The 14,132-nt window shown below is 41.6% G+C and overlaps 1 protein-coding gene across 1 annotated transcript in view; it reads right to left on the bottom strand.

Moving 5' to 3' along the window:
- The window catches only part of LOC126456355 (juvenile hormone acid O-methyltransferase-like), a 41,455-nt gene extending 27,642 nt beyond the window's left edge, over positions 1 to 13,813 (bottom strand). Inside the window, exons 1-2 of the mRNA XM_050092107.1 lie at positions 13,798 to 13,813; positions 7,184 to 7,364 (exon numbers count right to left, since the gene is read on the bottom strand). Coding sequence (XP_049948064.1) covers positions 7,184 to 7,336 — 153 coding nt within the window. The 5' untranslated portion in view covers positions 7,337 to 7,364; positions 13,798 to 13,813. The remainder of the gene's footprint in view (positions 1 to 7,183; positions 7,365 to 13,797) is intronic.
- Between the last annotated feature and the right edge of the window lie 319 nt (positions 13,814 to 14,132).

Below are 14,132 nucleotides of genomic sequence, written 5' to 3'. Positions count from 1 at the left end.
AAATTCAACTATTTTCTTGATAAATGCAGAAGAGAAACAAATTTAAAAGACGAAATAGCCCACTGATTTTATATGGATGTCCCATTTCTGTTCATATATGAACTGTGAATTGCTGCCAAAAAGGAAAAAAAAAATTCTATTTACTTATTTAAAAACGAAATATTGTATGTGGTCCGCCTCGGATTCTGAAGGGTAGAAGTGGTCCTCAGCAGTAAAAAGGTTGAGAACCACTGGTATAGCTGTTCCACATTACAAAATACAGGGTGATTCAAAAAGAATACCACAACTTTAAAAATGTGTATTTAATGAAAGAAACATAATATAACCTCCTGTTATACATCATTACAAAGAGTATTTAAAAAGTTTTTTTTTCACTCAAAAATAAGTTCAGAGATGTTCAATATGGCCCCCTCCAGACACACGAGCAATATCAACCCGATACTCCAACTCGTTCCACACTCTCTGTAGCATATCAGGCGTAACAGTTTGGATAGCTGCTGTTATTTCTCGTTTCAAATCATCAATGGTGGCTGGGAGAGGTGGCCGAAACACCATATCCTTAACATAACCCCATAAGAAAAAATCGCAGGGGGTAAGATCAGGGCTTCTTGGAGGCCAGTGATGAAGTGCTCTGTCACGGGCTGCCTGGCGGCCGATCCATCGCCTCGGGTAGTTGACGTTCAGGTAGTTACGGACAGATAAGTGCCAATGTGGTGGCGCTCCATCCTGCTGAAATATGAATTGTTGTGCTTCTTGTTAGAGCTGAGGGAACAGCCAATTCTCTAACATCTCCAGATACTGTAGTCCAGTTACAGTAGCACCTTCGAAGAAAAAGGGACCAAAAACTTCATTGGCTGAAATGGCACAGAAAACGTTCACCTTAGGCGAGTCACGTTCATACTGAGTTGTTTCCCGCGGATTCTCAGTGCCCCATATACAGACATTGTGACGGTTGACTTTCCCGTTAGTGTGGAAAGTTGCTTCATCACTAAACACAATCTTTGAAACGAAAGATTCATCTGTTTCCATTTGAGCAAGGATAAAATCACAGAAATCGATTCTTTTAATCTTATCAGCTGCAGACAGTGCTTGAACCAATTTCAGACGATAAGGTTTCATAACCAACCTTTTTCGTAGGACTCTCCATACAGTTGATTGTGGAATTTGCAGCTCTCTGCTAGCTCTGCGAGTCGATTTTCCTGGGCTGCGAACAAATGCTTGCTGGATGCGTGCTACATTTTCGTCACTCGTTCTCGGCCGTCCAGAACTTTTCCCTTTGCACAAACACCCATTCTCTGTAAACTGTTTATACCAACGTTTAATACACCACCTATCAGGAGGTTTAACACCATACTTCGTTCGAAATGCACGTTGAACAACTGTCGTCGATTCACTTCTGCCGTACTCAATAACACAAAAAGCTTTCTGTTGAGCGGTCGCCATCTTAGCATCAACTGACGCTGAAGCCTAGTCAACAGCCCCTCAAGCGAACAACTGTACAACTAAATGAAACTTTATAGCTCCCTTAACTCGCCGACAGATAGTGCTTAGCTCTGCCTTTTGTCGTTGCAGAGTTTTAAATTCCTAAAGTTGTGGTATTCTTTTTGAATCACCCTGTATAACTATAAATTTTAATTATAAAGTTATTATGAGGCTAATTACGGCACTTACGAAGTTCATCAAGTGTCGTAGGTAACCACTGTGATAACTGCACATTTTACATAACCGTTTGAATCGTAACTGCAGTAAATTAAACTTACCTTAAAGTTATTAACAGTCGTTCTGCATCCAACTAGTGTCCTTTTTGGAAATTTTGTCTCCGACGAGTTCCAACAACACTTCAAAACTATTGACACTCATTCTAGAATAACTGTAAAATTTTCCCGGATCTAATTTCAGTTCTGAGAGGAAAGACTTAATGTCTCTCCTCTGACTGATCAGGTGAACCCAATGTTTCCTTTCATTTGAGTCCAGCATTTGCAAAAACTGCCATAAAGCAATAGCTATGTCGACTTCCTCGTCACACATGTTAATTGCGCCACTACTGGAGGAGAACAATACAAACAATATTATGTACTGTTGCTTGAAACAAAATATTACCTCCCGCACACTGGAGTAGCAAAGAAGCAAAACGCTTGCAGCAAAACGTTGCGCAACATTTTGCTTCAGGTGAAATGCTGGACCTGTGTGCTCCCAGCCTTAATGCGCAGTTTGAAATTGGCCAAGGCTGCTTTCTGTTCCGTAGTGAAACACACGCGTGCAACACGGTTAAAAAGTGCTGATAAATAGATTGTTCTTAATGTTTTTCATAAATTTACGGAGATAATCGGCTTTGAAGTTTTCCCAGCGTTGTATACCCTGCAGTCGGTAGCGAATTGGAATATGAACCAAAGATGTTATTAGTGCGGTGTTTCAAATCTCCCAGACACTAATTTTTTCTCGTTCATTTTGAAATACCTACATCTCGTAATTATAAAACTCATCATCATTTTTTATGAAGAATGCACGTCTCCTTGTTCCTAGTTACATATTGGACGCGAATTAGCGTTTCCATTTCAAATACAAATTTTTAATTATCGATGTTTTATGAAAGACTATTCATAAAAGTTGTTTGAATTAAGAAAACATAATTTAATTTTTAAGGTAATAATGAAAAAAACCAAATCCTCTTTATCTGGACTATGTCCATCGTTTTATACCACAGACATACGTAAGTATCGTAGAAATGAGAAAAACAGTCATTTGTACAGCATCGAACACACAATACAAATGCTGGATTTTTACATTTGCTACTGTACCATTACAATATTAACCCAACGGAACTGATCTGGAGCCAAGCTGCGGGATTTTGCCCGAGAAGTAACAAAGCTGCCACACGTGCTGGAACTAACGCAAGCAGCTTTTTCACACGTCACTGCCGAACGCTTGCGGTATATAGAACGGCTCGGCTAGTCGTAAAAGAAGGAAAGAAAATGCTGCGCCTAGTTGGCTTCGTGGATTCCGTTGTTGATAGGCTCGTTATCAATGTAGCACGCGACACTTCCGGAACTGAAATTTATTTCTCGGATTCAGATAAGGAAGGAGCTAAGAGATTACCAGCCTACTGACTGTAATTAATGCCTTCTGTGGCCTCGATATTTAACTATACGATGAAATCCTTCAATACTCTCATACGCTATACACAGCTTATGCAGAAAAATTACCCTGTGGATAAGTCAGGCACTTTCATCATTCCTGTTTTTAATTACAGTAGTACGTTAGCTAAAAACGATAACAGGTTGTGGTTTTCGTCTAGTCGTCTAAGAAGCGTATTGTGGGAGATTTCCAGTGTATTATTTCATTCTGATTAAAAATAAATTGACATTCGAAGCTGTATTGCTCCTCTGCTCGTCTCTTTTTACGTGTGAACTGCAACTAGCCACGTCACTGCAGGCTAACTGTACTAGCTGACCGGCCAGTGCTGTCCAAGTTAAATGCGCCGGTGAAGCTGTTGTCCCGTATTACCGCTAAGTCGATGTGCGCGTAACGCATAGCACAAAACGTACCCTTACTGTCGTACTTGACAGTACTCAAGACAGCTTGGCCGCAGCCCCACGTAAAACTGAAATCCAATGAAGTTCCAGCAAAGGAGGAATACGTTCTGCAATGTTTACATCAGGTTTATTCTTATGATGAACGGATTATAAATGTTAGCACATTTCTCAGATATGCTATTTCATTCACTACATACTGTAGTAAAATTAGAATACACGCCAGTATATGTTATAATCGTACTGGCAGCAAACCTATTTTGTGGGTTTCTGAACAGTAATCCATTTGAGGCGGTGAGAATCATATGGGTCTAAAACACGGCACTGTCGGTTGTGAGATTGTGGCATTTACTCTTGCTTCTGAAAGCTGTTGATCTTATGGTGAGTCAGATTTATATGTGCTGTAGGCCCACATTGTATTGTATTGCACCTCATTTGTATTCTAGTCAAGTGACCATGCTGACACACATTACTACTTAAGTTTAATCATTTCCACAAACGGTACTTTGTGTTTGGAGTCACATGTTTACTGTGCAGGAATCGGCTTTCATGTGTAGTGTAAACAAGAACTATGTTGCATCTGTTTTAAATGCTAACAGAAACGTAAAACAGTGAGGACGAGCCGTGAGTCGTACTTGGATATCTCAGTCGATAGTGCACTTAACCACGAAAGGCAAAGATGCCGAGTTCGAGTCTTGGTCCGGTACACAGATTTCATCTGCTAAGAAGTTTCATGTCAGCACACACTTAGGCGCAGAGTGAAAATCTCATTCTGGGAACAGAAAAGTAAATTACCAGGAAAAGTTAGCCGCAGTGGAACTAGGGCCTCTGAGAACAGATACTTTTATTGGGAGAGTGACGAAATCAAATAAGCATGACTACAAGCGTACATGTAACAAGGAAGTGTACGGTTAGCACGAGTTGTTGTGTGTATGCAGCGTAAGAATATCTGATTTTCAGACCGGAAGTAAATTCGTGAACTACTACATCTGTTAGGAATCTTGTACATTTGTTCGAAAATTGGAAAGGCACGAAAACTTCAATTAACAAAATAACGTGAAATGGAGAACTACGAAAGCTTACACATTATTTCGTTACTGCCCTAGACTGTACTTAATTATGTACAAAATAACAAGATTCCACAAAACAATTCTTTCTTTTTCGGTGAAGATATGCATATTATAATAATTCTTATTATCATTACTGTTTTTATTATTATTGATAGTGTTTTTATTATTATTGGCAGTGGCTCTAGTTGCATAAACTTGTTGATAAGCATAACTGTTATATAGCAGACGCTATTAATTTCACACTCTCGAATTTATCAGAATCTGAAAACTTGTGAACGCCCAAAATGTATACTCACGAGCCGCCACAGGAGATGTTCTCTCAAATGATGGTACGATAGCAGCAGAATAGTGAAAATGCAATTGATGTAGAAACAGAACGGTAAACTCACCGATTTTGCATTGTGTCCGCCAGGTGAGATACGAGTTCAGTACCTTGACAAAATGGCGGCAAGAAAAGAGCTTTTGTAGGTTGGAATATGCGAGATGTTTATCTATTACAAAAGTACAGCGTCCATTCAGAAGTGATAAGAGAAAATAATCGCCATGTAAACAGAGCATTATGCGTTGGTATCGACAATTTCAGGGTACTACTGGTTCTCTCTGTAAACGGGAACTGCTGGTCGACCAAGTTTCGTATCAGCACACACTCAGGTGCAGTATGAAAATCTCATTCTTGGAACAGAAAAGTAAATTACCAGGAAAAGTTAGCCGCAGTGGAACTAGGGCCTCTGAGAACAGATACATTTATTGGGAGAGGGTGAGGGAAAGTTTCGTACACAGTCAAAAAAATAAAAAAATCAACGGTCTGAGCAAGCCACGAACTTGGAACACCACAGCAAACTGGGTGGAAGATTTTGCGAAGGCGGTTACATTGCAAACCATTGCGTCTGCAGATCGTGAAAGATTTAAGACCGGAACATTATGGCCGGCGCCTTCAATTTTGCATCACAGTGAAGGAAGCACTTGAGAATGAACATTTCGCCTCCCAGCTGCTATTCAGCGACGAAGCAACCTTCCTTTATCTGGAAAGGTTAATCGCCACAGTGTGAGTTTCTGGGGCACTGAGCATCATCATGAAATTCCGGCGCATGTACCAGATTCGCCGAAGGTTAATGTTTGCTGTGCAATGTCACAGACGAAGCTGTATGGGCCTTTTTTTTCTGTGAGGAAACTATGACGGGTACCACTTACGGTGGTATGTTGTAGCTGTGGTTGTTTCCACAGCTGATTGCTGATTCCATCTTCCAACAAGACGAAAGCTTCGATGTTCGCCACTACCAAAGGTGATGTGGCTCTGCTCACTTGGCCGCCCTGGTCCCGCGACCTTACACCTCGTGGCTTTTTTCCTTTGAGGGTGCATTGAGGACCGTGTTTACATCAATGCTGCTGTGATGACTGTGTTGTGAGACCAGAGGGGCACCCATAGAACATTTGTAGAGTGAAAAATTCAATCTTGGTGAATTTACGGTTCTATTCCTGCATCAGTCATATTTTACATGCAATACTTTGGAAAACATAGAGCTTTGAAACCGAATGAATCTTTTATAGTGGTCCAGCATTTAGTGGTAGCTATTACATGCTCAAATGGTTTGCAAGTCGAAATCAGGACGCCTTCTTTGAACAAATGCTCCAGCAACCAGGCAAACTGCTACAACAAATACTGCAGGTCCATGTGGTACGGAGTCTGACTATACGTTATGTGGAAATGCATGTTGATCTCTCCAAGGTGGTCCAACAGCGAGGGTCACTGGTTGCAGTTTAAAATTTCTGCTGTCAAAGGAGGTTGTCGACAGACCAAAGTGGCAACATTTTTATGGTCAACCTGTGTCTTTTGCTGCAGTTCCTGAAGTAGCTCTCTGGAAAGTTCAGTCGCCACACACTGGCATCTTGTTATGGCCAGCTTCACCTTGCAGGTATCACCTTGCAGGTATTATTAAAATTCGCACAAAAACCTGGTGATAGTAACCTGTATAACGTAACTAAATCAAACACAAAAATCAGGGAAAGGCGCATCCGTGATTATGCATCATCATCATCTAATTATTATCCCTCGAGCACCCTGACACCATTAAGAAATTGATGCCCAAATTAAGCACTCATTAATTATTGTAGTTTCCGAGTTAATTTTTATTCTCAAGTGCTTCATTTCCTTTAATGCATGGAATAACAATTTTTTATCGTTTTATTGCTGTCTCTTGAGGATTTGGTATCACAGACCCAAATTCATCGCAGTTTGCGGAAGAGACTAACAATCTTCAATTGCAACTACCCTACGTCCTCTGTAACACATTCGCCTGTTTCTAATGGGATGCCATAATTACAATGTGATGTCATAATTACAACAGACACTGAGGGTGGCGCCCTCTTTACAGTCTGTGTTAATAGCTGAAAGTAATTCAATCTTCAAAATGATTTTGTATCCAAACGGGACATTTCCGGAGAGGATCCCTTTCCAAAACTGTATCTACCAAGTCCGCTTTACATATCATAGAAGTCTGCAATAGGAATTTCGAAACACCCAGTATAGTGATAACACTTCCCAGAAAACATCAGGGACTGCAATGAGACTACAGAAAGATGTACCTTCTTAGTGACGTCACCAGGACCGCAGCCAACGTCGAGCACCGGCAGTGGGTCCTGGGGCCAGCTGAGGGCGGACCAGAGCTCTGCAATCTGAGCGTCGGCCAGCGCTCTATATGGCGTTCCAGCGCAGCTGAACAGTCCTGGCTTGTCCATGTCGCTGCGACGTGTGCGAGCTCAAGTCCTGTAAGAAAGATCGGTGAAGTTATCCCAATGCAATCAGATATAGCCTCGAAACAGGGAAAAATTAATCCAAGGAGAGGAAACGCAATAACTTCTCGTCAGTGTCCAAATCATTCGGGATGGAGCATTGGTTCAGATTGGTAGTAAGTCGATTGTAGTCTTGTTCAGCGGCTCATCTTGACATTCAGCTGAAGTGACCTATGTAAACGACTGAAATAATACATCAGAGTAGTTAGACAGGGACTGCAAACGCGTTCACTATGAAAAAGAGTCCAGTGTCTGGACCAACGTGCCTCTTCTCACGGCAACCCTGTGATCACCAGAGGTGAGCACAGCGCGCGAGGAGGTACTCGTAACAAGTGGTGTTCTCAATCTGACCAGCAGACTACACCTGAGCCTGTGCTATTGGCAGAGTATCCGGCCACAAAGTAGCTCGTTGTCAGGTGGTTAGCACGTTGTCTCAAGGGTTACTGCGATTGGTTCTCCCCAAGTCGAGTGGACATTGCAGGTCAACATGTGGCCTGGAGCTGAGGTCATATACACTCCTGGAAATGGAAAAAAGAACACATTGACACCGGTGTGTCAGACCCACCATACTTGCTCCGGACACTGCGAGAGGGCTGTACAAGCAATGATCACACGCACGGCACAGCGGACACACCAGGAACCGCGGTGTTGGCCGTCGAATGGCGCTAACTGCGCAGCATTTGTGCACCGCCGCCGTCAGTGTCAGCCAGTTTGCCGTGGCATACGGAGCTCCATCGCAGTCTTTAACACTGGTAGCATGCCGCGACAGCGTGGACGTGAACCGTATGTGCAGTTGACGGACTTTGAGCGAGGGCGTATTGTGGGCATGCGGGAGGCCGGGTGGACGTACCGACGAATTGCTCAACACGTGGGACGTGAGGTCTCCACAGTACATCGATGTTGTCGCCAGTGGTCGGCGGAAGGTGCACGTGCCCGTCGACCTGGGACCGGACCGCAGCGACGCACGGATGCACGCCAAGACCGTAGGATCCTACGCAGTGCCGTAGGGGACCGCACCGCCACTTCCCAGCAAATTAGGGACACTGTTGCTCCTGGGGTATCGGCGAGGACCATTCGTAACCGTCTCCATGAAGCTGGGCTACGGTCCCGCACACCGTTAGGCCGTCTTCCGCTCACGCCCCAACATCGTGCAGCCCGCCTCCAGTGGTGTCGCGACAGGCGTGAATGGAGGGACGAATGGAGACGTGTCGTCTTCAGCGATGAGAGTCGCTTCTGCCTTGGTGCCAATGATGGTCGTATGCGTGTTTGGCGCCGTGCAGGTGAGCGCCACAATCAGGACTGCATACGACCGAGGCACACAGGGCCAACACCCGGCATCATGGTGTGGGGAGCGATCTCCTACACTGGCCGTACACCACTGGTGATCGTCGAGGGGACACTGAATAGTGCACGGTACATCCAAACCGTCATCGAACCCATCGTTCTACCATTCCTAGACCGGCAAGGGAACTTGCTGTTCCAACAGGACAATGCACGTCCGCATGTATCCCGTGCCACCCAACGTGCTCTAGAAGGTGTAAGTCAACTACCCTGGCCAGCAAGATCTCCGGATCTGTCTCCATTGAGCATGTTTGGGACTGGATGAAGCGTCGTCTCACGCGGTCTGCACGTCCGGCACGAACGCTGGTCCAACTGAGGCGCCAGGTGTAAATGGCATGGCAAGCCGTTCCACAGGACTACATCCAGCATCTCTACGATCGTCTCCATGGGAGAATAGCAGCCTGCATTTCTGCGAAAGGTGGATATACACTGTACTAGTGCCGACATTGTGCATGCTCTGTTGCCTGTGTCTATGTGCCTGTGGTTCTGTCAGTGTGATCATGAGATGTATCTGACCCCAGGAATGTGTCAATAAAGTTTCCCCTTCCTGGGACAATGAATTCACGGTGTTCTTATTTCAATTTCCAGGAGTGTATCATTTGCGGCCGATTAGAGAATGATTCTGCTGCCGCCAAAAAACATTTCCCGGAAGAACCGTGAAGGCAATGTAAGAGACATTAGGACTCGGACAGAGGCATATAGGCAGTCGCTTCTCCCTCGCTCCATTTGCTAGTGGGACGCGAAAGGTAATGAGTAGTAATGGCACAAGGTACCCTTCATCATGCACCTTGCGGTGACTTGCTGCGCACTTATGTGGGTTTAGACGTAGATAGTACTTTAGATGTGGTCAATGGAAATTATGAGTATATTTATTACATTTAAATGTTAATAAGTTCCAAACGCCTCCAAGTTCTTAATATCTTAACGAACAAAATGTGCGCTGGTAGCTCTTGAACAATACTACTGCGGAATTAACTTCAGATTTTCTGTTTCGGTAGTACAAATATAGTTGATTGCGAGGGTTAAAAACCGCATTTTCGTTCAAAATAAATGGCTAAACAAAAAGGTTGGGGCACTTTTACATAATAGACAACAACAGCTATGTTCTGAGATTTAATTTTACTAAGGTTTAAAATTTCACTGAATCAGATTCCTATATCCCAAAAAACCAAGCACTTCGTAAAAACTGTCATGAAGGAGTTAGTGCGCCAGTGATATCAAGTAAAGTGTTTAGATGTGCAGTTTGTATCGTAATATGTACAGTACGTGTGTAATTTTGTAGGTTTTTCTACGACAGATCGAGGCTGTGTGAGGGCAGTGGCCATGTTGGGCTGGGTCAGTGCGCTTCGAGAGGTCGGTGAGTCAAGACGTGCGCTTATGAGTGGTGTGTCTGTCTCGACAAGTGTGGAGATTGGTAGAATTTCTGTAGGAGTTCGAAAACTTAGATTCGTGTCCGACATATCTACTCGACGATTTTAACAATGAATAGCAGAGTGGTGTTAGCCGTGGCAAAATTCTGATGGACGACAGGTCTACAACTTTCTGTCGCCTTCATGTGTTAAAAAGTAAAGTAAATCATTCATCAACCCGAAGATACTGTGGCTTTGAACAGTGCTTTACTAGATGTGGTCCTGCTGAAAGTCGTATGCTGTTGCCTTCCTCCGATCTTCGAACTTAACTTACCTAGTCAGTTTTCCTTGGGGTACCTACAGTTTAAGTGCAATTCGACATTTCTTACATCAAAAAACATTGCCAGATCTTTGGATTTGTAGTCTTACACTATACCATTACTACTTTTGTGTGTGTACTATTTCTTTCGATCTGTTTCTTCTTCGTTCTGTCGTCTGCGGTCCTTTACGGATTTCGCAAGATACCTTTCTTACTTTCTAGATGAGATCATCACTCATTATTTTGTTTTAGAAGGTGTCTACCCCCTTGATCGAACACGCTGAGCTACCGCATCGGGTGAACCACCGAGCCACACGTGTGTGTGCTATCACTAGGGAATGAAGTTGTATGTGCTAAAGAACTTTGATATATCTCGTTTTTTTATCTGGAAAAAATATAAAAAACATGCATAAAGATGCAAAAACATTTTGTTTCAATGTTGCAGAAATGTAATCACTTACGTTAAAAGATCACTTATCCATCAAGCTGACGTAGTGGTGGATTGAAACAACTTGCTATTGCAGTGAACCACGAAACATTTTCTCAACGTTTTGCATTACAAGGGTAATAGTCTTGTATATTACAGCAAAAGAAATTCACTGGCACGCGCATTTTCGATTTCACCAACGTCTACTTCCCCTTCCAAAACTTTTAGCAATTTTACACATTGTATGAAAACCATGATTTTGTTGGAACACACTTTTAAACTCCAGTTCAATAGTTTCCACTTTTGAGCCAATTAATTTCTTCCTCAATCTTGTGCACTTCATTACCTGTCACAGTTAACAAGCTAGTTGATGTTTCTTTCTCTTTTTTATAGAGTGAAACAAAAAACACAAATTTTCATATGTGTAAGATAATTCATTTTTAGTGTACTGTCGTTGAATACGTTCTGAAAAATTTCAGTTGAAGAAGCATCATCCTCATTTAGTTCTTCGATCACCGATTTCAAAATGTTTTGCATAATACACTCCTGCTTCCAACCGTGTCCCTCAACGAATGACTATAGGTCCAGGTAGAAGAGCAAAATGTGTATTTCTGGCTCTGAACATATCACTTCATGTTGGCGCTTTCACACACACCTTTTTGCCATTTGCGAGCACCCGATTTGTCCACTTAGCAAAACAAAGTACCTATCTGCTCACATAACTCTGTCTGAACTACGTCCTACACAAGTTACGTCTATCATGTACGGTAAGCTTACAGAAAAGCTTTCCACTGCCTTCTTCATACCTGGATCAGCATCCGTAAGTAAGAGTAAAACAAATTTCATCTCATTCGAGCACAAAGCCGCTGGGATTCATTGAATAAGCGAGCTGTTATTCGATCCCGATATTTCTTTACAGGCTAATAGAAAACACCAATTGGAAACTATTTAATCATTTTGTAGCACACGTACAACATTTCCCACTTTCCTAACGCTAGAGTCCGGTGATTCGTCAATTCTTACCCAAGTTTTTATTTTATTTTCACAGTCTACTCTGGTCTTTGTTAATACTGATTTTTCTGATGTTTCAAAATTAGTGTACTTTTTAAAATATTTCTGAGCGCCGAATTTTCAGTTTATATAAAGGAATATCACGCGAAAGAAAAATGTTGCATAAATCTGCATCATATTCGGAACTTTCTAAAACTAGGATGTGTAAAGAAGATGCTGCTTCACCTAAAAGAGCATGTTAGAAGTTGTACGTGAAGCGCCCATTCTATGTTTACTACTTGCTAAATGTTGCAACGCTTGAGATCGCTGGTCTGCATTTACTGGTTTCCCACATTTTTGACAAAAAAGAATTCTCCCATTACTTGTAAAGATGTCACTAAACTAAGCAACTTATTGTTACTAACGAGAGTGAACCCTTGACCGATATATCACGGGGCATTTCACTTAAGACAGTACTGTGTAACAGTCTTCTTCAAACAAGACGAGGGCTATGACAAAAGACTGTTGGGTACACTGATGCGGCAGCCGTCCACATCACAACCAAAGCATTTCCCATTCAGACAGCCAAGCTCACTCACTACACAATACTCGTACGTCTACGAATGAAGTTCATTCAAATAGCGTTCTCATAATAAGACGATGCACGAGATTTTTTGTTAAAAATAAAATTTATAGCAAAGAAAAATAACAAATTATGCATTTTAACAAAATTATTTAAAATATTTATTTAAATAAAATATTACAAAAATACGTATTTTTATGTGAAGTAGATTTTATGTACCATTAAAGTGTGCTGTTCCGGGAATTTCTGTCTTAGTTACAGTTTTTTATCTATAAACAAGAAAAATTATTTACATAAAATTCCGTTCCCTATTTATCACCAGCATTTGCCTTAATCTGTACACAATGTGACATAGCTCGAGAATGACTATGCCCAAATGAAAGACACCCTTTTTTTCCCTCGTGCTATATCTGTTTGATAAGTCACATGACACCGTTTCCTCTGTGAAATTACGAGTTGCGTCCATGATGGATGCTTTCAAATTGGTCACCATGTTGGTAACAGCTTTGCACGTTTTTCCCCCTCTCTTATCTCATACCACTTTAAATTTCTGGTTATCCAGTTGTTTTGCTTTAGAAGGGTGGGCCCTTACTTTTGAATCACCCTGAGTAAGTTACTCTATTTCGAGAATATTTCACGATGTTTACCGGCGAAAATGTAAAAGTACATTTATTAACATTGTTAGTGTTGTGTTGTATTGCTGGCGTGGTAATCATCAGAAAGCAACCGACTGATAAGTGTGTGTGTGTTTGTAGTGTTTGAGGGCACACTGCGAAACTGGTATTTAATATTAGAGTTGACTCAGACGCAGAATAAATTCATAAGTTTATTATTACTTACTTTTACAACCTACTCATTATCAGAATGCTAAATGTTTCCTTGCATGGTAAATATTGTTCAAGGACGGTTAAACCGGTGCAAAACAGCAATGAGCGTTTCAGTTTTTATAACAAATCTTAAAAGGAACGTGTACTGTGCCTTGTTGTGATGAATAACACTTCAAGTCTTAACACTGTGATTTGTCGGGGTACTGGTAATTACAGTATAGCAAATTTCTCATAACATTATGAATTTCACACGCATTTTTCGTCCTTTATATGATACGTGCGCTCTGATTGCATTAGAAACCAAAACGAACAATGTTCATGTCAAATACTTCTTATTTTACGATTTATTTAACAACTTCTAAAATTTATTTATTGAATTTTTGACTTATCACCATTAAGACCGTAGGGTTCTTTCTTACATTTAAAAAGTCAAAGTTTTGCCAACATGGTGAGTGGTAGGTTAAATGACTTAAGGGGTAAAGCTATGGAATTACCGCAGTCTAAATAAACTCTTTATGATTATTATTTTGATAACCAGATTACGAAACAATAGATTGAAAATGAAACAAACCTTCCAGCAGAGACGTAGAAGTGGCGCTACTTCGTCAGGCAGTTTTGCTGGCTTGACTTTATATAAAACTATCATGTGTGTCTGTGATAAGTGAAATTAGATTCCAACTGTGTTGGCATCCGGAATCCACGGTGAGAGATAATAAATCATGTCTGGTCTTTGTATTGTGACGTATCTTCATATAAAAGCTCTCTTGTCATTTCTGTTTTGCAGGTATGTCTTTGTGATAAGAGCTTCCAGGAAAATGGGCCAAAACAAAGTATCAGTGGTGGTGCGTGTATGCGAAGTATTCTAAATCCAGTCTGTGTTTCCTTGTGTAACTCATAAAAACGTAG

This window comes from Schistocerca serialis, chromosome 2 (assembly GCF_023864345.2).
Source record: "Schistocerca serialis cubense isolate TAMUIC-IGC-003099 chromosome 2, iqSchSeri2.2, whole genome shotgun sequence".
Taxonomy (NCBI): Eukaryota; Metazoa; Arthropoda; class Insecta; order Orthoptera; family Acrididae; genus Schistocerca; species Schistocerca serialis.
This window is presented reverse-complemented; position numbering and strand designations above follow the sequence as displayed.